Source organism: Anopheles stephensi, chromosome 3 (assembly GCF_013141755.1).
Source record: "Anopheles stephensi strain Indian chromosome 3, UCI_ANSTEP_V1.0, whole genome shotgun sequence".
Classification (NCBI taxonomy): domain Eukaryota; kingdom Metazoa; phylum Arthropoda; class Insecta; order Diptera; family Culicidae; genus Anopheles; species Anopheles stephensi.
The window spans coordinates 35,182,114-35,202,643 of record NC_050203.1 but is presented as its reverse complement, the minus strand read 5'-3'; the positions used below and the strand labels follow the sequence as shown (position 1 = coordinate 35,202,643).

The 20,530-nt window shown below is 47.2% G+C and overlaps 1 protein-coding gene across 8 annotated transcripts in view; it reads left to right on the top strand.

Moving 5' to 3' along the window:
* LOC118509670 (terminal nucleotidyltransferase 5C) overlaps positions 1–20,530 on the top strand; it is a 108,725-nt gene that overhangs the window by 52,480 nt on the left and 35,715 nt on the right. Inside the window, exons 1-2 of one of the 8 annotated variants that reach the window (XM_036050659.1) lie at positions 5,994–6,237; positions 8,409–9,336. In XM_036050659.1, the coding sequence (XP_035906552.1) occupies positions 9,301–9,336 (36 nt within the window). In that variant the 5' untranslated portion in view covers positions 5,994–6,237; positions 8,409–9,300. Of the gene's footprint in view, positions 1–5,993; positions 6,238–6,988; positions 7,194–7,593; positions 7,612–8,224; positions 8,241–8,408; positions 9,337–20,530 lie in introns of those variants that run through there. The other 7 variants (XM_036050661.1, XM_036050660.1, XM_036050662.1 and 4 more) reach the window with 7 other exon arrangements.

The following is a 20,530-nucleotide window of genomic DNA, read 5'->3' as shown; positions in this document are numbered from 1 at the left end:
AGCAAATCTAGTTTATCCTTCCAAATCCTATTTCCAAATCCATCGACAACCTATTTACACGGTAGCAGCCTTCAGCTTAGCAGATGCAAAACTCCTAACAATTGTACCATTTTTCTCCTAAGCTTTCAAATAGTTTGTTGTTGTCATTCTGCTTGAGAAATGACACAATTGAAGCCGGCAACAAACTCTGCCTGTGTGTGTATGTGTTGGGCTGTATCTAAAAAGGAAATGTACTCGAGTACTCGACACCTTTCCGGGAACGCAGAAAGAACGATTCGCTCCAGCTCTATGCGCTCTCATCTACTTTGTGTGTGCGTCTAACCTGTGCAAACGTTTGCCCGTACAAAGTAAACCTTTATCGTCCTGAGTTGTATTACTTCCTGCAAACGTGCTTCAACAAGGGGTGCAAGCAAGAGGAACAAGAAAGCAGTTTCCAAGCCCGAGACTGATCGCTTCACTGCATCCACTCAAACTATATTCGCTTCGATTGATTGGTACACACACACACGCGCGCGCGAGCATACTTGTTGCCGGGAAGGAGTCTGGAGTCTGCAGAGTTTTTGTCTAGCTTTCGGGATACTGGATCGGACCACCATCGGATGCCCGGGGTCGTTATGCCACGGGAAAGTTATACAATGTACTGTGCGATTCTATCCACCGCAGATGGCACTCAGATACAGGGAAGGATACGACCGTGTGCCAAGCCCGAACAATGGAATCCGGGTCAATGCCGTTAGCGTATCCCGATGACCTGAACGGTACGGGAACAGGACATATACATGAGTTTATCGCCACGAGCGCAGCTTCGAAAGTCGTAAAACGGTGGCGACGCTTTAAATGGCGATGTCGCTTGCAAAACTATTAATTGAAGTGTCTTCGATGATGCTATGATGATGAGGCAAACTGCATTAACTTTAACAGTCTGCACCCATTTGCACACCCGGTACGGCGCAAACGATCAATATCTCGAGCATGGCCCGAGACGCTACCATATGTTAGCGCTTCTTTTGCAGACGAGGCCCAGGAAATGGTTTATGTGTCGGCCAGCGGAACTGGTAAAAGAGTCCAAAATCGATTCAGCTAAGGTGCGATAGTTTGTTCTGAAACCTGCTGCTGCTACACTGCTCCGGAGGCTTGGAAGAATCCAACATCCAAAGCGTGTACGGCAAGAAGCGGCGGAAGATTTTGTGGAAAAGGTCAAAAAGGATGTCGGTTCGTTCGTCGTGGTTGATATTTGCGTTGGCAAAAGCGATACTGGACGTGCGGTTGGTTGGAGGGAAGGATGGGGAATCGATTCGCTCGCCGGATGCTCACGCGAGAAATCCAGCAATTTCTGCATTGCATTGCGGACCGGGAGTTCACAGCACACTCGTATGTCACTCCCGAAATTTTCTCTCGCTCGGATGTGCTCGGAACCCGGGACACTCTCCTATGGCATCGGATTGGTGTAGATAACGTGGTACGTGGCGTCGTGACGCGTAGGTTCTCGATCTTTCCAGGCCGTTCTCGGTGGCGCGACACCAGAACTCGGTACGCGCCATCGCCAGACGACGCATCGAAGATTGAACGCCGACCGTCAAACAACGCCAACATTACGAACATATGATTTGGGTTTTGTGAGTGGCAAACGACGGCGTGAGCTCCCGTGAGTGGGCCTGATTTTTTTCGTCAACTTCGTTGGTGGGGAGCTTGTTTTTTTTATAGTGTGTGAGTGTGGGTACTCTTATGCGTGTGTTTGTATGTGTGTGATGTACGTGGGAATTGTGGGAGGCGAAACCGAGCGAGCGAAGGCGCACGAAAACAACTTGTTGTATCGAGTGCTGCTCCCCGTGGCCCACCAGGTTGGATGGGTGGGAAGGAATGGTGGTGGTGGAAGGGTGCGAGAACGAAATGCCATAATGTAATCTTCTCTCCCCGGTGTGACCGCGAACCGCGATCCCCGTTCCCCGCCTTCACCGCTTCCACCCCTATGCCCCCCCTCCCCCACCCCCTCTCATTCCGTGTTGGCTTTCAAATGGCGTAAAGTGAACGGCAGCAATGGCGCGCGCGGCAATGGCGAACGGTTTGATGAAGTCGCGTTGTCGGACGTCGCCGTTGTTCGCGGGCTGTGGTAACTCGCAACACTGCCGCGTGACTTCTGTGACCGAAGCTGTGGAGGTTTGGAGTGTGTGAAGGCTTTGAAAGTGAACGTCAAACGGCCACCGTACGCCACCCTCGCCACATCCAGTGTTGTGCGCTGGCAAGCAAAAGGTTGGCCGATAGGACGTGGAACCCAATCGCAAATGAAATAATATCAAGAACGCTTCACTCCGGAGGAGGGCGTTGGGGACAGTTCGGTGGGGGGCTGTGTTGTAAGCAATCAAATCCAAAAACTCTTACATACGCGATCAGTCGCCCTCAAGTGAAGTATAGTGAAGAAAAGAAGCTCATCCTCCACTTCTTCAGCGTATCTGTTCGCAGTAATACCATCCACCCGAAAGGCACACGGGAAGAAAGGCTCTTAGGTCTTCCTCTCTGGCTTCCAATCCCCATTCCCAGCTGAACGCATCACAAGAAAGGAGATCACTGGGCAAAGGAGGATAAGTAGTGCGACGAAAGACACCCGATCATGGCCGGTTTGATGTATGCGAGTGACCGAAAGACGAATGGGGCGCGTTCATTTCTTAACCTTCAGCTCGTGTGCGTGTGTGAGTGTGTGTGTGCTTTTTGGGGGGTGTTTTTGGAGGCATTTCTGTTTTGTTTTGAAAACATGCCCACAGTCAGCGAGTCGCAAAGGGGAAGGGAGATAAAGGTGTGGGGAGATGATCGTGTGTCTTGCGGCGGATCGTAGTCTTATTTATGGCTGTGCGTCCTGTCAAGCGGATCGATGTTACTGGGTGGAGGGTGAAATTGGCCAACGTCTTATCGACAAACAAATGCTCTTACTACATTGTATTACTTGGAGCAACAGTTGGCCCAGAAAATGGAGGCATAGATAATCCCAAGATCCCTAACCCAAGATCAGTCACAATCCAAAAGCAACTTTTTTTCACTAAGGATCCTTATAAACAAGTAAAATATTTAATAAAAATCAATTAATAATTTATAAATTAATGTATAAGGTAAAGCTACACTAGTTGATCGCATTTTGGACGTTTTCGTTGGTCCCAAACAGTTATTTATCGGACTCCATTGGACTATTTTAGAGGACAGGCTCCGATTCGTGCCCGGTGGGCCATTGACCTAAATGCTACCACGATTCCAGCCTGTGCCATATATCGCATTTTTAATTTCCAAGACTCAAGAGTCTCAAGAAAGAAGCAAACAAAAAAACTAAACTAGGCCCGCTAATATTAATATTGCATTCACCCGATATCCCGAAACAGCCGCAACCTGTCCAATCAGCTGAGCTGGGGCCGAATTTACAAACAGAGAAATGCTAGAGCAGTGACTTAAAGAAGGGGAAAAAATGATCCACACCCGCGAATAGCTCACAGGAAATACTAAATCGAATAATTTCTCTCCGGAGGGATCTTCCGTGGAACCTCGAAAAACAAGGTCACATCTGGTAGGCACGGGCGGTAGTGACACGATTTAGTTTCACCAACCAGGAAAGAAAGACTTGGGCGAACCGTTCCTTCGGGATTATGAGGCCCGTCCCGGTATTCGTTCGGATAGCTTAACAGCTGCAATCGCTTTGTTCGTCAGGCGGCTGCCTGTGGCGAGGTCAACAATTGGATTGGCGAGTAGCGTGTGAGGGCCTGCGAAATCGTTATCAGCAACCGTTTTGAGCGCTTTATTTGTTAGCCCACAGATGCACCGCGCACCACATCATCAGCCGGTGGTGTGCTGTTATCAACGGGCGGTTTTTCTTATCACTCCTTTTGCCAGCGCTCTTGGCGAGCCTTGTTTGTCTTCGCAGGGTTTCGGGTTTCGGCAGTTGATTAATTTTCGTGACTATTACTATCGCCGTGGGCCCTCTGGTGCGCTTCAGATTCGCATCCGTTGGGGGTATTGGTTAACATTGTTGGCTGGCAGCTTCAACACCCGCCCAAAGCTCCAGACCCTCCCGAAGTGCGCCGTCTAGCAATCAGTGGTGCCAAATGTCATCAACTGGAGTTGGTTGGGTTTTGTGTGTGTGTGTGTATTTGGAGTCGTTTGGCTATCCCTCCACGATCGCGTTGAAAGATTTAGAACAAGCCGAAAGGTCAAAACACAACTCCTGGCGTCCGGTAAGAATGATTTGTTGTCCGGTTTGGTGGTGAAGGACCGGTTCCATTTACTTTTTTCGCCAAAAAACTCTGGATGCTGAAGATGGGGGACACAGGCACACACGCACGCACACAAGCAAACGATGAATTGGTGGAAGAAAGCTGATAAATTTTCGTTCTCTACACTCTTCGGCGCTCGGGAATAAAGCACAGCATAAACCAGCATCCGAGAATCACGCATCCAGATAATCCAGTCCCTCTTTCAACTTCATCTTTGCTTGCTCCGGGTGTTTGTTCGCAGGTTGCCGATTGCCGATTCGTTGGCCCGGGGCGGGAGGATCGGTTAAAAGAAGGGAACCACCGTGGAGTTTGGAGGCGCAACCGGTTTTTTTTCTTCTCTCTCTCTATCAGGATTGGGAGTCGCTTAGGTTTCCATTCCGTTGTGGGTAAACAAAACGGGCCGAAGATGATGAACTTTGATAATGAGCCACTTAAATTCAGCTGATTTCCATGCCAAATCCCGCTCGGCTTCTTTGTTTCACACAGTGCAGCCTAAATCAGCAGCTGGGAGAGGTTGTTTTTTTCTTTCAATATTGTTGCAACTTTCTGCACTCCTTATTTAGAGAATTTATTTAAAAGAACATAGCAAAGGCGTTAGTTATAGTCAGTCGCGTAAGGATGAGGAGACAGAGCTACATGAAGCTGGCGAAAAAATCTACGGTGGACCCTATGATAATGCGCTCCAGTGCGAAGTGTGCGATAAGATATGGAAGGCTTTTTGCCACCGTCCAGGCGTCCCTTAGCGTCCGTCCGTCTTGGCTGGTATAATTTAAGTCCCCCGGCTTTTCCTGTTTCGTTTCGTTTGTTTGTTTCGATTTCAAGCTCAAGTGTGCCGTTGGTACGCGAATAAGAGTGAAACCTTTGCGGCCGTTTTGCGGTTCAAAGATATGGCAACAAAATGGAAAGTTTAGAACACTGCTTGGATTGCGTTTTTCCCTTCCTCTGGTGGCCGTTCTCCCCCCCCCCCCTTCCCCTGCTCCTCCCCCTAAACCGGATTTGGTTCGGAGCGAGTTCAAACCGCTCGCTCGAGTGGTTCGTTCTGAGTGACTCGGCAAACGGCTGCGAGTGGCCGCTGAGTGGTGCGCACGCCGTTCGCGTGTATGCTTTGGATAGCGTCAACTACCACCATCAACGCGCACACCATTGCCATTGCAACGTCGAGTTGGCGTTTGTGGTGGCTCGGATGTGTTTTGTTGCACGGTGGAGCTGGGAAAGATCAGAATAAAATAATCCAATTGAACCAAGAGAGCGTGCGATCGCGAGATGTTTAGCATTCTTACGACTTGAAACATCAAATGGAGCAAATTATCTATATAAATAAAAATTGACAACAAGAAAGCTTATGAGTACCCTTTTGCATAATTGTGGTGCTGAGCTCCATACTGATCACTCATAGCCAGAACCTTAAATATAAAGTAGGAACTGAATACCCACATTAAAATGTTTGGAAAAATGAACAAGTTGGAATTGAGTACTTTTTCAACAAAAATCAATTATTTGTGTGCTTCTTTTTTTTTTGCTCACATTGACATGAAATCATTTTATGAACTCCTCCCTCATTATCTGTCCGCTGCATAGTGCGTCCGAAACCCACAACCCCCGTTCCAACCAAACCCCGCTCAACCCCTCCCCATTTCAACCCCATTGTGGGAGGGAGGCACTCACCAGCGAGCAGCGTGCGGTGTCGCGAGTGCCTTCTGAGTGGCCCCCCTTTTGCGTGGCTCAGCGCTTTGCGGCTCACGACGACGGTCAGTGTTCGCACGTTCGCCAGCAGCGTTTAGTATTTTTTCGAATCAGTCAGTATTTAGTTGTTGTCGAGAGCGCTATTGGTTGTGTGTAGCGGGAGCCCCGACAGTCGCGTTTTAATCGACAGAGCAGTGAAGAAAAAAGTGCAGAGAAGTGTCTCACATACGAGAGTAATAAGGCAGCAAGCAGCAGTAGCCAGCAGCAGCAGCATCATCACCCAGCATCAGCAATCGAATCAACAGTGTGTATCCATGTGGTGAAAATAGATATAATCAAGCCCCCGACAGTTGTGGGGATTTGTGGGAGTACCAGGGGGAAAGGAGGTCTTAAGCTTGAGAAAAGTGAAATATCAGAACAGAGCGAGAGACAGGTCGTGTGGGAGTTATTAAATAGAATAGACAAAAAAATTATACCATCTTGCCAAAGTACAGCTAGCAGTGCAGGTGACAGAGGTCAGCCATTCGCAGAGGTACACCTTCCATTCGTCGACTTCACGAGTGTCTTCCCGAGTGCTGCAGTATGGCAGTGGAAAATTGAACACGAAATTTGTTAGCTTCGTAGCCAAAATAAAATAATCTCCTTCAATTGACCCCGCTGCGCGTATCCGTATCGCATTTCGCAGTACAGTTTTGTTAGTGTCCCAACCAGGCTTGTCCTATGCCACATTCCTAGCACCCTATTGCATCGTCTAGCCTAAACCCCCCTGTGTGTTTGTGTGTTTGTCTGCAATTTTGTTGTTGTATGTTCTGAAGCTACTAATATCGTAAGGTCAGTTCTCTCTGTCTTTTTTGTCGTGTCTGCCTACCATATGTCCTTGAGTGCCATCTCACCTGTCTTGTAAGCTAGCTCATCCGTTTCGCTTCCCTTTCAATGTCCTGGTAATATACGCACTTAGACAGATATTTGTCCTATCCTATCCGATGCGTGAATGCGTCGTAATAAAGTGCGTTTAAGTGCGTTCATTGGTGTGTGTGTGTCTATGTGTGTTTGGTGGGTTAGTGTAGAGAATGTGAACTCGGGGGTTTGAACTCGCGTGCCTTCAACCATTTGCAGTTCATATCGTGCTACACAACACAGGCTGTTGGTTTTAAAGTGATCACCATTATTTCGCTAGGCCCGATTGATTAGGATATCTTTTGTAGGTTAACTTTTAAAAATTTGAAGGTGTGTGAGGTTCGCTAGAAACAAGAAAAAAAGGTAGTAATAAGTGAATTTACCCGTGTAAGGTGTAACGTGGCATTAAATTTGGACTTCTTGAAAAGGGCAGAAGATAACGCTCGTTTCACTCCAGCTTCAATTTTACTGCTCTTAATCAAAAGACCTCCTGAATTCGTGCAAAATAGTAATGGATGATAGGAAGATGTTTCTTTTTGGTAAATTACGGAAGAAAGAAAAGGACCACGTCTCCGATCGATCATTGCCTGTGCTAAATGAGCTCGCGTAAAATAAATGCGCCGAAAAGAGAGGAATTATGTTGTATGATGATAGTATGCAAAAGGCGCTAGAGTGTACGTGCGTTCGAACCAGTGCTGCCCAATGTACGGTCATACGTGACCCCAGTATAAAGGAAGAGGTCAAGCGAACTGCAGATTGCTTCAGCCATCGCATAACACCAGTGCGTAACGAACCGATTTTTTGGGCAGTGTGATAATATAGCTTCCCGACACCCAGACATTCGCAGGCATGAAAATAAAAGCAGGCAAATGGGACTGATCATACGGTCCAGTAGTTTGCGTTCATTGAACCCATCGGTCCGTGCTGTCACCCGTTTTTTTTTTTTAGAGTGGCCAGCTCGAGAACGTAATGGTGAAATGAGAAAGCGAAAACTAACGCAATAGTTGGTCAGTATATTGATCGGCCATATGTGGTGGATATAAAGCGGGGAAGAGAGTTTTATACCGCATCGTGTTGCTACACCCTGCAAGGACATTCAAACGTCGTCATCGATTTTGTGGCCAACTTTTAATGGCTTTTTCGACCGCTCGTCTTTCTTTAAGTTGCCTCGCGTTTCTCCGTTCTCGTTGTAGTTCGATGTAGTGCACCAGATCATGCAAGTCGAACGGGAAGCAATTTGCTATTGATGTATCACAGTAGGCTAGTGATCTAAGGAAGCCGTGCAAATTGGGTGCCGCGTGTTTGATTTATTGACAGTTTTGGATATTACCGTGTGTACATCAGCGTATTGTCTCGCTGCTCAATCTCCTGTAAAATCGAAGAAAAAAAAACAGAAAATGATGAAGTAGTGTAAGCTAATTGTGTGCTTAAGTGTAATTAGGATGGGAGTAAAAAATCAGGGACTTTCGTGCTCAGTGAAGGATTCTGCTAGGACGAGTGATTTGTTGTTTAGTGACAAACTCTCCTCCAACTTTTCAATTTTCCAACCAATTCTAACAAACTTTCCTCATGTTGCAGTTTCAGATTCCAGTGGATAACGCCAATCAGGCAGACAGTGGTTCCGACAACCTCGTTTGCCCTTCTGACGATCAGCTGCAAGGTGAAATATACATCCACTGGCACAGCAGTGCAAGTGTGTGTGTGTGTCTGTACTCACTCTCGTGTGTGCGTGAGTGTGTAGTGTCATAGTGCGTACGAGCCACAAAAGGACACATCATCCAGACCTAAGTTCCCCTCCAAGTGCCCAGGACTCTCAACCTTATCAAGTGCTCGAACCGGGAAGATCGATCGTCACACGATCGCTTGTACCCCTGTCGCGTGTGCGTGTGCAGAGCGAACCCCGGACCGGGAACAGTGAACAGTGTGCGCGTGAACGAAAGAAACGTCCTACAGTTGCGTTGTGCACCAGTCCATAAGTAGTAGTAGTGGAGTGCTGGTGGATCGTCGCCTGCTCCCGTTTGGCCGCTTGGTTTTAGTTGTTGTCCGTTGCGTGCCGCTACGGATATCCGCCGCGAGAAGTGCAAGTGCAACGACGTGTTACCCGACGCAGCAGTTGAGCAAAAGCACGAGCAGGCCTGGAGTAGAAAGAAGGCGAGGAAGCAACCGTTTTAGAATCCGCGTGTGTGAAACAAAAAGAAAAGAGCGCCGCATTTCAGTCCAGTTCGGCGTCCAGTTCAGCAGCTCCACACACTTATCTGCCGTAGTACTTGCGGAAGCTGTACTGTGTGCGTGTGCGCGCCCTCTTGCTGTGTGTACCGAACCGTGTGCCCGGCGAGCAGAAGTAGTAGTAGCAGTGGTCGTTGCGTGGTGCGTACGTGTGTGCCATACGCAGTAGTAGACGGCTAACTGCCCCGTCTCAACGCGTCCCATTCTTTTTCCCGTGTGGCGGATCAGCGGAAAATTGGTTTTCATGATATCTGCTTGGATAAATCCCTATAATGAGAAGGTATGTGAACGTAGTTTTGTAGTGCATCCCCGCCCGGGGTGCGTTAGTATTTTCTTTTTGCTATCCCGCGTTGTGTTTATGGTGAGGGAGGCGGTTTTTTTTTCGCGAGGAAGAACACGCGCACCGCATGCCAACCATATGGAGCTGGTGCTGGCTGTGGGTAACACGTGTCGGGGTTTATTATTTTGTTTAAAATTGATGAACAAAAGAACTGTTTCTCGATGATCCATAGAATGAAAAATTGATGTGAAAATATAGTCATTTACCCTGGGGAAATCTGAAATTAGTGCCCTTTTGAGGATATTTTTATTTTTATAATTTTTCATCTTTTATCCTGCAATGATATAATGGATCTGCGAATGAAGCAATAGAGTTCAAAGTCGCTCTGATTCTTAAAGCTAACTTAAAAGCTGTTTTTGAAGACAAAATAGATGGATGTAGGGAATCGCTAGCAAAAATCTAGAGATTCTAAAGTTTACGATAACATCTCAAAACATATTTATAACTTAGCGGGGGATGGTCTACAAGATAGAGACAACAGTTGCTGCTAACTCGCAGGGATCGGTATGAAACCCTATCCGAATCGTCTATTAATCGCGGGTTAAATCAAGTCAAAGAAACCAGAAATGGCAGGCCCAAGACAATACTCTTAGAGGCTGAAGTACCGAAAAGAACCAACAAAAAGTTGGCAAATTTTCACTAAGCTACTAATCAAGCTAACTTTTAAACCATTTTGAACTGTCAAAAACTAAGTTCCACCTAATTAAACTTTACCGTGGATCCACCGCTTGCCCAAACCATCCTCAATATTGATGCCATAATTTCTCCACAAATCCGTACGAAAATGGTAACGGTGGAGTCGATTTGAGGGAGGGTTGGGTGGACGGGAGTGCGTTCACATGATAAGAGAAGAATGCCGCAACATCGCCCATTTGCTTTCGCTAGCCCGTGCGTGCGTTCGTGCTGTCCGCCAGCAGTGCGCCGCCGGCACTTACATGCGTTTTTCGGCGAAACTGCAATGGCTTGCAAATTCATTTTCTCCGGCCAGGCCAACACAAGGGGCAGAGGGAGTGAAACAGAGGCAGCGGAAGGTGGATGAAATGGACAGAAGAAATAGAAATTAAGACCAACAAAAATAGAAAAGAGGAAAAAACAAACCCCATACAACCGACTTCGCTACACGTGCTCCACACGGTTGGACCGTGCAGTCCAGCGCGAATGCGCGTGACCGCGTGCTCATACGCAACCGCGTTATTCGCGTGTGTTGGCGCTTTGGTGGCAGGGGGAGGGGGGGGTGGAATGGAAGGAGGAGTACGGAAAAGCGATGGAAGAAAAACAGATCAAACGAAAGAAAACTCTTTTGAGGTGGTGTAAAAATGAAACATACCCAAGCGAAGACACCTAAACCATGGCGGCTGCGGGTACGGTTCGAGCTAGAGCGCGAAAAGGAATCTCGTACCCCGGTGCAGATGGATTGACGCGCCGGGAGAAAATGAGCAGGAAAAATGGCAAAAATCAAGCCGGGTGGAATCGAGCAGCCCCAACCAATATCGATTCGCACACCGCTCCTACCATCACCTGAAATTCAGCCGGCTCAGTCAGCCATTAAAGCTACAACGCATCCCGTTCGGCGGTGCCGAGTGTGCACCAAACAGCACCAACAGCTTTCTCCGCGCTCGGTGTTGTTCAGTCTCCATTTCATCCTAGCCAGGTGCCGCGTACCCTTACCGCGTAAAAGGGTGCCAAAGTAACTGATAGCGCCACGGTATACACACCGAACGCAATCAAACCGTTGATTTGCGGCAGTTTAAGCTGGCAACAATTTTGCTGCTTCGGAACCTATCAGTCTGTACAACGGTGGGTGCGCGTGCAGGCCATATGAATTTCACTGTGAAAAAGCGGCTAACCGACCGAGTTCCTTCATGTGCCTGGGGGGGGTAAGGGGACACACGCATCACATGTCCCTGGAAGACGGAACGAGGTACGCGCGATTGTTTTGCGCGACACAAAACTGTCTAGTAATGTTGCGAAAAACAGACAAAAAATGGGGAAAAATCGAGGACTTTACTAATCTGGCGTACGAATGGTGGTTGTACACGAACGTAACAGGAACGTTATCAGCCTTGGTTGCGTGGGTGATTGTGGATGGCGCAATTTAGGTTGAGGTCAGCCTGTTGTCGTTACCCGTTGTGTGCCACATTATCGTTGCCATACTGTATTAGGCGTGCACGCGCTCTAATAGCTTCAGTAACAGGCAGTTTTGTAGTGCGACATGAATGAAATTTGGCGTATTTGGTAAAATCACCCCTGGTCTAATGCCCTAACGCTGCTAACAAGTGCGCTAATGATCGTCACGGTAGGAAGTACTCTACTTACTCCAGCTTTTCTGCGTGAATATCCTGCAAAACAATGAGCGCCCCTGTGCCCCGTACAGGATGCCGCACGCTTGACGCACAAAGTCTAGGGTTCGGTGATGCCCGGTTCGCGCCATATAAGACGGACCAAAAATTTGCACCTCACATGTGTGGCACTGTGTGTTTGTGTTGTTGTGTGGTGCGTGGGATGGGACAAATGTTGCCACGACGAACGCCGGCTTCTAGTGGTTCTATAATTACCAGCATCTAGCCGAAACCCAGATACCTGCTCGTAACGGAGCAGATCGAAAGTCGGTCGGTCCATGTCCAAGCCGAAGCAGAATCACAGCTTCGGGAGATGTCACATTGTTAGGTGATTATTGGAAGATGGTTGAAAAGATTTTTTAGCCGATAAGATTAATGAAGGCTTTAATTGGAGGAGGGTATTCCCCATCATCGAACGGGACGCCCTTTCAATCACCATGATAATGATTCTCGGTATAGAGTGTTGCTTCGCACAACGCACAACAAACTTTCCGGCTTGCGATCCTTGTGATCGACGTGTGATCATCAAGCGCGAGCCGAACGTTGCAGTGTCTCGCGTCGCATAGCCGAGAGATCGTACGTACAGAGGTCGCCGTTGTGTGTGACGTGGCGTGCCGCACCGAGCTGACAGAGCGCGATTTGCCACCGCCCGGCATAACACTACTCAACAGGCGTTTGTTCTATAAAAAGATCGACATAGCAGAATCACGCCACTCCCCGGCCCCAGCCGGTCGGGCCACCCTCTTCCCGTGGCTACTTGGCAGGAACGCAGGAAAACGCTCGCCACAGCATATGTAAGGAGGGTGGCCGAGGAATTGCAGTGAACAAAAAAAAAAAAAAACACCATGGCCGGGAAGGGGAAAAGATGTTTGTCTTTGCTCAGAGTCTGGGAATGAGTGGTGTTGTTGTCGCTGTTGTTGAGACCGAGCGCCCGAGAAAGGATGGCCAAAGGAAGCGTTAGATAAGGTTGAATAACTACAAATAAATACGCGCCAGAAAGGCGGGGTGGGGGATACGAAAAGGGGTCGTATCGGATGGTTCGGTACATGAGAGGATGGCAGCGATTGCATCGGCATTGGTGTAATAACAGACTTGCCCGCTAACGTTACATTACGCTTGGATGACTTCCGCTTTGCAAAGGGGCAAGGGCACCGAGCCAGGGTGGTCGGTGGTGTACAGGTGTACCCCGCGTAAAGCACACGGCCCGGTGTGCACGTGAGCACCTGCCTCGTTTTTCGTGAGTGTGAGTAATAAAGACACGGCCTGTTAGGGAGCCTCATAAATGTCCTTTCGGAAGGGTTGAAGGTAGCAGCAGTATGGCGCCAAGTTTCTTTTGTTCGAATGCTGGCGTCGGCCGTAGGGGATTTAATCGGTGAAAACTTGCAGCAATTTATCTGCTATAACGGGTATGTTACAAAACGGATATGTTACAGGACTGTTGAAATTGTCCTAATAGTCCTGGTTGTTGGAACTGCAAATGGAACACTGTGTGTCGTTCGAAATTCTACTTCTTAACTAACTCTAAAACCTCAAGAGATCTTGCATTACTGGTTTTCTTGACTAAACTTTCCTAAAACATGATGGTCCGAGAGCGATATGGAAAAGGTTCACCAAGTCGCAAGATCTCTCCAGAAACTCGTGATGATTCTACTGGTCGATTAATTGTCCTTCAGCGAGATTCAACTAGACTTTTGCGTTTGACTCATCGAACGTTTAACCAACCATTATCTGTCACATACAGTTTCATGTATTCAACTTATTAAAAGAGAACGCTCAGTGGATATCCTTTCTACATTTACTTATATTATTCATATATCTATCCATTTGGCCCACAAGCTAAAATCTATTTCACATCACTGTTCTAAATAATCTCTTTTCACTGATGAGAGTAGTTGCTCTTTATGGCTCTTCAACAAATCATTTGGCTGTGGCCGGGAATAGAACGGATAAAATAATTTCAAGCCCCATTAGCAGCCTCTCTTTCGGACGCCGTGAAGGCAACCGTTTTGGTGTGTAATAGTGCTCCACTGTTTACCGGAGCAGCTGCACCGGATGGTGACCTTGATCTTATTCCTGCCCATCGCGCACTCAGCTCGACGTTCGCATTATTTGCATGCCTGCGTATGGGAAGAACGTCATCGTTAGCTGGGTGTTCTCTGTGCCTCTGGTTGGGGGGGGGGGGGGGGGGTGAAGGTGGAAGAAGGGGGGGGGGGGAACATTGGGACGCGGCTTCTCTGCAGTCCGTTGTAGTATGATTGTCGTTAATTAACATGATCCCCGTGGCCATATTTGCAAATGCGGTGTTTTACTCACAACCATGAGCTGGCCGCAGTTACTGACGGTTTTTTTTCCATTTGGATTTGTATACACCGCTGATTGGATTGTGAGCTATTGTATGTGTGTGTGATTGTTATTGTTGTTTTTGTTGTTGCTGTTATCGTGTGTATGTTGAACTCTTATTCGATTCAGAGATTGTTATCGCATTCTAGTGGATGTGTGTGCGACTCTGTATGTGCGACTTTGGCCAGAGATTGATTGATAGTGGCGGGGAGGCTCCATGTGGGTAGGGTGAATGCTCCCACGCGTGTTGGCGAGGGGTGCAGTATGATGGAGCACGGGGTTGTTTGCACTGGGAAAATGCACCGTGTGCACCCAGAGCATATGATCTGGCAGGCATTAATTAATCGAATCGATGGAAGGCTGGGTGTCCCGCTTGTACGTTTAAAGCTCTGCCGTGTTAAGTGCAGTTTTGCATCCCTTTTTTTTGCACTGTACTGTTTGCTTGCTGGTAGCTGCATTTTCCCTTTTTCATATCCCAATAATCGTGCTGAGAGTGATAACACTACAGCCCCACACACCCACACAAGGTGCAGGTGTGAAATGTGACCCAAAACACGTGTTCTCTGGCTCCAGGTGCTTATCGCGAGCGAGGGTTCGTGTGCTTTCCGCTGATCAAAGTGGTGCACGGGCACAGGAGTTGCAGCAGAAAAATAGGTGCAGACAACAAGTGCATTTCATGGGGAAGTTGTTTTTTAAGCAGCAACCGAACAACTACAAAACCTGGCGACTGTCATCCATCATTTTAATTGCTGCACGTTCTTCTACTGCCACGCAAAGTTCACACTTGATGCACGTTATCGTGACGCTATATAAAAACGATTAGTGTGTTACACAAAATGTAAAAACCCTCCCCCACGAAGGACAATAAATCAACCTTTTATTGCCCATCGCTGAATTAGTGAGTTGAAATGAAACATACACACATACACACCAAACAGATGTAACCAACTTTTAGCCTTTTTTTTTGCCCACCCGCTACTCTTCTGCACCCTGCATGCATGCATGCATGGGACCCCCCGAGGACCTTGAAGACGTTAATGAAAGTAAACAAACTTGAAACCAAAGCTCACGTCGCCATATTGCGCCGCTACAGTAGGTGCCATGGCATGGGAGTTTGTGGTAGAAGAAGTAGCAACAACCACACAAAAAATGCATACATGCGCCACACACTGTCCATTACGGTTGGTAGCAAATTATGCAAGCAAGACTCGGCCCGTACTGCTTCGTTGTGCATGCATGTATGCAGCTTGGAATGTGGGTTTGGTGTGCGTGTTGTCCCACTCCAGCTTACGACTCTCCGTGTCTGCTGTCTAGGTTCGATCTCGGTCACACTGCCAGCCCGATATTCGATCAGTTTCGGGACTGATGTGTATTTTTGCCGTACGTCCCTGATCGGGTGAAAAGTGAAATCCACGGGCCTTCCAAAAAATGACAAACCATGTGCCCGGAATCGTTAAAGATGTGCAAATACAAATGCTTTAAATCGATTCTCATTTTTGGATTTGCTGCCGGTTGGTCCAGAGATTAGTGTGGATTTTGGGGTAGCGCCAATGAATGAATAAATAAACGGTTGTAAAACGTCATCATTTACGACGCAAGGTGTCTGCGCGAGTGTTTGATGTGGTCACCGCAATGGGTTGTTTTTTTCGCTGCTTTTTCACTGCAATAGCAAGTGAAAGTAAGGTGTCGATTTAATACCACGCATTACACGATCAACGGTTATGGTCGATCAGCTGCGGATTGTCGGTGGCTGGCCGTGTAAGAATTCCGAAACAGACAGCCTTGCTGTGGCTGTTGTTACGCGGTTGCCACAATGTGCAGTGGTATGTTAAACGATTTGCATAAGGAATCATTCGGTGCGGTTCAAATGATGTAAGTCGTACAAGTGACTAAGTGACTCGGAATAGCCGAAAGACCATCCAGAGTGGGGCAATGCTCTGAAACCTCTGATGAAGGAAAGATGATCCTAGCTCATCAAACTTAGAAGATATAGGCACTTACGCGAGTCGATAAGAAGGAGAGAAGCTCGGACAGAATTTCCAATATTTCTATTGCATATTATTTGTTTTAGAGGTAATATTTGAGCTTTTTATTATGCCTAAGTAGACACATTAAATAATGCTTTGAACGTTAACCTTCAACAAAACGACCAACACACGAACTTTTAACCGCTACGCACGCAATCAGATTTACAACCGTCTGAGTTGGTTAATTTCTGTTTAAATATGACCCATTTTTAGAGGTTTGTTATTTTGCATTGCCTTGCTCGCCCGTGAATAAACGCGAATAAACAGGCGTGAGCCTTGACTTTGAGAAGGCACTTCACAACTGCTACTGATTAGGGCGGCTAAGGCAGCTTCTTGAGCGCGTCTTATCAGCCAACGGCCAGCTAAAAGCACCTGACCGCAACATTAACATAACCGAAAACAAATGGTTCGATAACCAAATCCGGGTGGTTAGGGGAAGGGAACATGAGGTGAGAGATTTTGTATGTGTGTCTGTAAAACCTCCGCCCAGTATCATCGCCCGTTGTTGACTTTCGTCGATAGTGAGGCGATCACATTTCGGGTAGTAGCTTATCAGCCTACATACAAAGACACACGAGGGGGGGTGATGGTAGTGGAGTATCATGAAGAAGAAGAAGAAGAAGACAAAGAGCAACAACAACTAAACAACAAACGAAACAAATGTAGGGGAGCTGGCCCCAACCAACTCTCGCTCCCCGCCCCCCTTCCATCCACCCTGCTTGAGGTTTTTATGGCCCTTTAAGTTGCACAGTGAATTCGCGACCGTTAAACAATCTGCAACTGGTGGTGTGGTTTGTGTATTTTCCTACGCGCGTAATCCCGATTAGAGCGCATGATAAGGTCGGCGGAATGGTGGTTTGTGGGTTTTCTGGCTACTGCTGACGCGCTACGCGAGGCCCTTGCCCTTTTGCCGGCCGACCGCCACCATTGGTGAAGTGTTTTTTTTTCTGAATGAATTATTATTTACCTAGACGGCTCGGAGGCACGAGTCTTATGGGTATTTTCCATCGCATTCCGGTGGCTCTCTAGGGCGTTCAGGCCTCAATCGTGGTGATCTTGTGTTGGGCGTTGATAACGGTTGGAAGGGCCCAAGGTGCACGCTGGTTTTACATGCGCGTGCCATACCATGGTGAGCGAGGGAGATCTACATTGATAAATCGATTGTCGATCGACGAAGGTGCTGCCGACTGTTGATAATGTTCAAAGGGACGTTAACCTTCATTTTGTAGACCGTTTGCTGACTGAGCAATTGTAAATCTGACGTTTAACGGCGATTGCCTGGAGTTGGATGTGTAGTTATCTCTGTGAAGCATCACGGCCTTGTTTGCATGTTGGCTTTTACAGCGTGTTAGTAATTTTCTTTATTACCAATCGAAGGGAGGTGATTATAAACCTGAACTGAATCTCCAGCTATGAAGTCTTCATTGCTTAATGACTTCAGTATTTGACAGTTATCTGAGCAATCACTGCTGGGATAGAGCTTTTTTATATTAAAGTGGTCTTCATACGGCATGATCGGATCAGAGAACTGACTATCCAGCATCGGATAAACCAAGGCCATGAAGCCAGAAATTGCAAACCAAGAATTCATGAAAATATCCCTTAAAACTCTCCATGTCTCCGTCTTATTCCTAAAAAGGAAGAAGAACTTGAGTAATCTATTTAAAACTCCACATAAAACTTTGAGTTCTTGTAATCGTTTAATGAGCATGACTTCATCAAGTCCCTTCCTTATCGTCGTCTTATCTTCCTGGTCTTGCCAGTACTTGAAGTGATTTGCAAAGGGTAGTTATTTTAATAATCATCTAATATTTGGTCCCTGACTTAACAACAACGACACTGGCTTCACAATTAGTCGGCAGTTTTTCTTCTTCTTCGATCTCTTAGGTCATGCCAGCCATTTCTGGCTTACTAGACTTAATGATACCACGTAGTTTGATAGTCAGTCCGTCCTCACACTTCGGGAGAACGGTCCGGATGGGATTTGAACCTCCGTCCTGTCGTATGAAGATCGCCGCCGTTGTCGGCCCACCCGATGGCCCGTCCCATAGTCGGTAGTTAATATCCCTAAAATTAAATTGATTCTAAGACTAACTTTTTTCTCGAGCGACTCAAGATGAGAAGTTCAAAATTATAACAAACCGATAACATCGATATACTATCCCTCACAATAGTGTTTGAAACATGCAACTTTTACATCGATCGCTGCATCGTCCTTCGAAGCCTTCGCTTCCCCTGTGACGTTCCTAAGCGTGATCACGGTGTTGATGTGTCACTGATGCCCTAAAAAGGAAAACTCACTGCAGAACTGTGATGTACACGTTACTTGTCGGCGACAGGTTGTCGCTGGTGGTGTTTTTTTTTTGTCTTCCGTCCCTGTTCGTGATGAGAAACGGTGGACGGAAAAGCTACCAACAGAAAAAAAACCGGCCGGTATTTGTTTACCTTTCTCTGTACTGGTGTGTAGATTGGGTTGAAGGAACCGGTCAGTTCCGCTCCTCGTTTCGAGACCGAAAATAACCACCGAAAGGGATGGTGTCGTACCGGCTGGTGGGCCGATCTAAAGGATGGGCGACGCCTCGCAGCTATTGAAATGTTGGTAGTCGACCAATCAAAGGCAAATAAAAGCAAGGCAACAACCACCAAGTGCGCCAAGACAAACACGCTACGGCACGAAGCCTTTTTTTCCATTGACGCTCATGTTATGTGGCAGGCATGAGAAAAATTCACGTGAACGGATGGTGGTGATGGTGGTTCCATACGGAACTCGTGGCGCGTGTCATGAGTTTTGGTAGAGTTTTTTTCCAAAAACTGTCAAACCATGCGCTGATGGTATATGTTTAGGGGTAAAATGTGAAAAGTTTTCCATACAGCGAAGGAACAAAAGTTTAATGTGTAGCAAAAGCTCACGTCACTCTCGGGGGTTCATTTTCCAATTTTCAAAATTTTTTTTCGGGTTTGCTGTAAGGAACGCTTCCGTTTTCAACTACAGACATCGCTTGATTGAGACAGACATTGAGCGAACAACCCCATGCGCGTAGGTGATGATAGGCGACCGGGCGCTGATCAGTGCAGTGCAGTAGACGTTTCTTGCCAACTAGGAAAGGAATTTGACGTCGTCTCCCTGTCATGCGTGTTGTTTCGTCGTTTCGCGTTGAATCACCTTGCGCCATCGTAAGCGAGTGATGTGCAAAATCGGGACCGAGAATCGTCAAAGATGGAGTCAGACAATTACGCTCGAACGATCGATCGATACTTGATTTGCTTTTCGTGGTGGTTTGCATGCATTGCAGCCGTTTTCGAGGATTGGGTCTCCCTGTCCCATGTTGATGGCATCCCGCACATTTTAGCGATGCACCTCGCCGTCCACAACCAGCCAGCGAATGTGACAGATTCTACCGTCCCGAGTGCCTTTTTTTGTCGCGCTCACCGGTCGCAAACACATCGGTGTACAGAAATAAGCGCGGATTCTATTTTTATCCTCGAAAACGTTGCGCGAAAGGCTGCTGCTTGCTGCTACTGTCCTTCGTCGCTGTCCTTCCCAAAACCCGATGTCAACCATTTCTATTCAGCCGGTCTTCCTATTGCCACAACCGGTTGAACCATGGCCGGTGCATAGAGTTCTTTTTTTGTTGTTGCTTCTCATTTTTTTCTCGCCAAGAAACCACACCAAAAGAATGAGCCAACGAACGGAAGGAAACCGATGCTTTTGACACAACGGTTTTATGATAGTGTCCCGCTTTATTTCTGCTATTTCACCCTATCATCAACCCCTGGTGCAGCAGCTGGCACAGACAACACGAAAAAAATAAAAACACGTAGAGCAAAAAACGGGCGTCTATTGATTTGAGCGAAATGGCCACTGTTGCTAACAACAAACCGTTGACCAAACGTCAATCGTCATCTTTCACGCGACCAAATCGTTGCTCGGTTACTGTTCGCCCGTGTCGTGCACCAACCGAGCAGAAACCGAGATCCTTGAAATGGCCAGGGCTATAATGATGCATTCCGTCCGGCTTTTTTCTCTCTCTCTCTCTCTCTCTCTCTCTCTTTCTCTCTCTCTCTCTCTCTCTCTCTCGCCAGAAGTCTTGCCAACCAAACCAAAGTATGCCTTCGGGGGCTAAGAAAAGGTCAATCTATCAGATGTTTGCTATTGTTGGTGGTGCCGGTTGTACGAACGGCGTTTCGGGAAGGCAAGATTACTGAATCAGAGTTAAATCTTGGATATCTTTTATTTCATAGTAAAATTTCTGTGAAGGGATATTTCACTAGGCTTCAGAGTTGCTTATTTTTAATATCCAATAGCTCAAATCACTAAACTCTCAAACAGCTGTCAAATGAAGTCTCTGTCGGGAGTAGCGTGGCAAACTGTGTCCTCTGGCTTTTGCTACAGTTTTCGAGTCTTTTCTTCAGTACAATTGCCTAGTT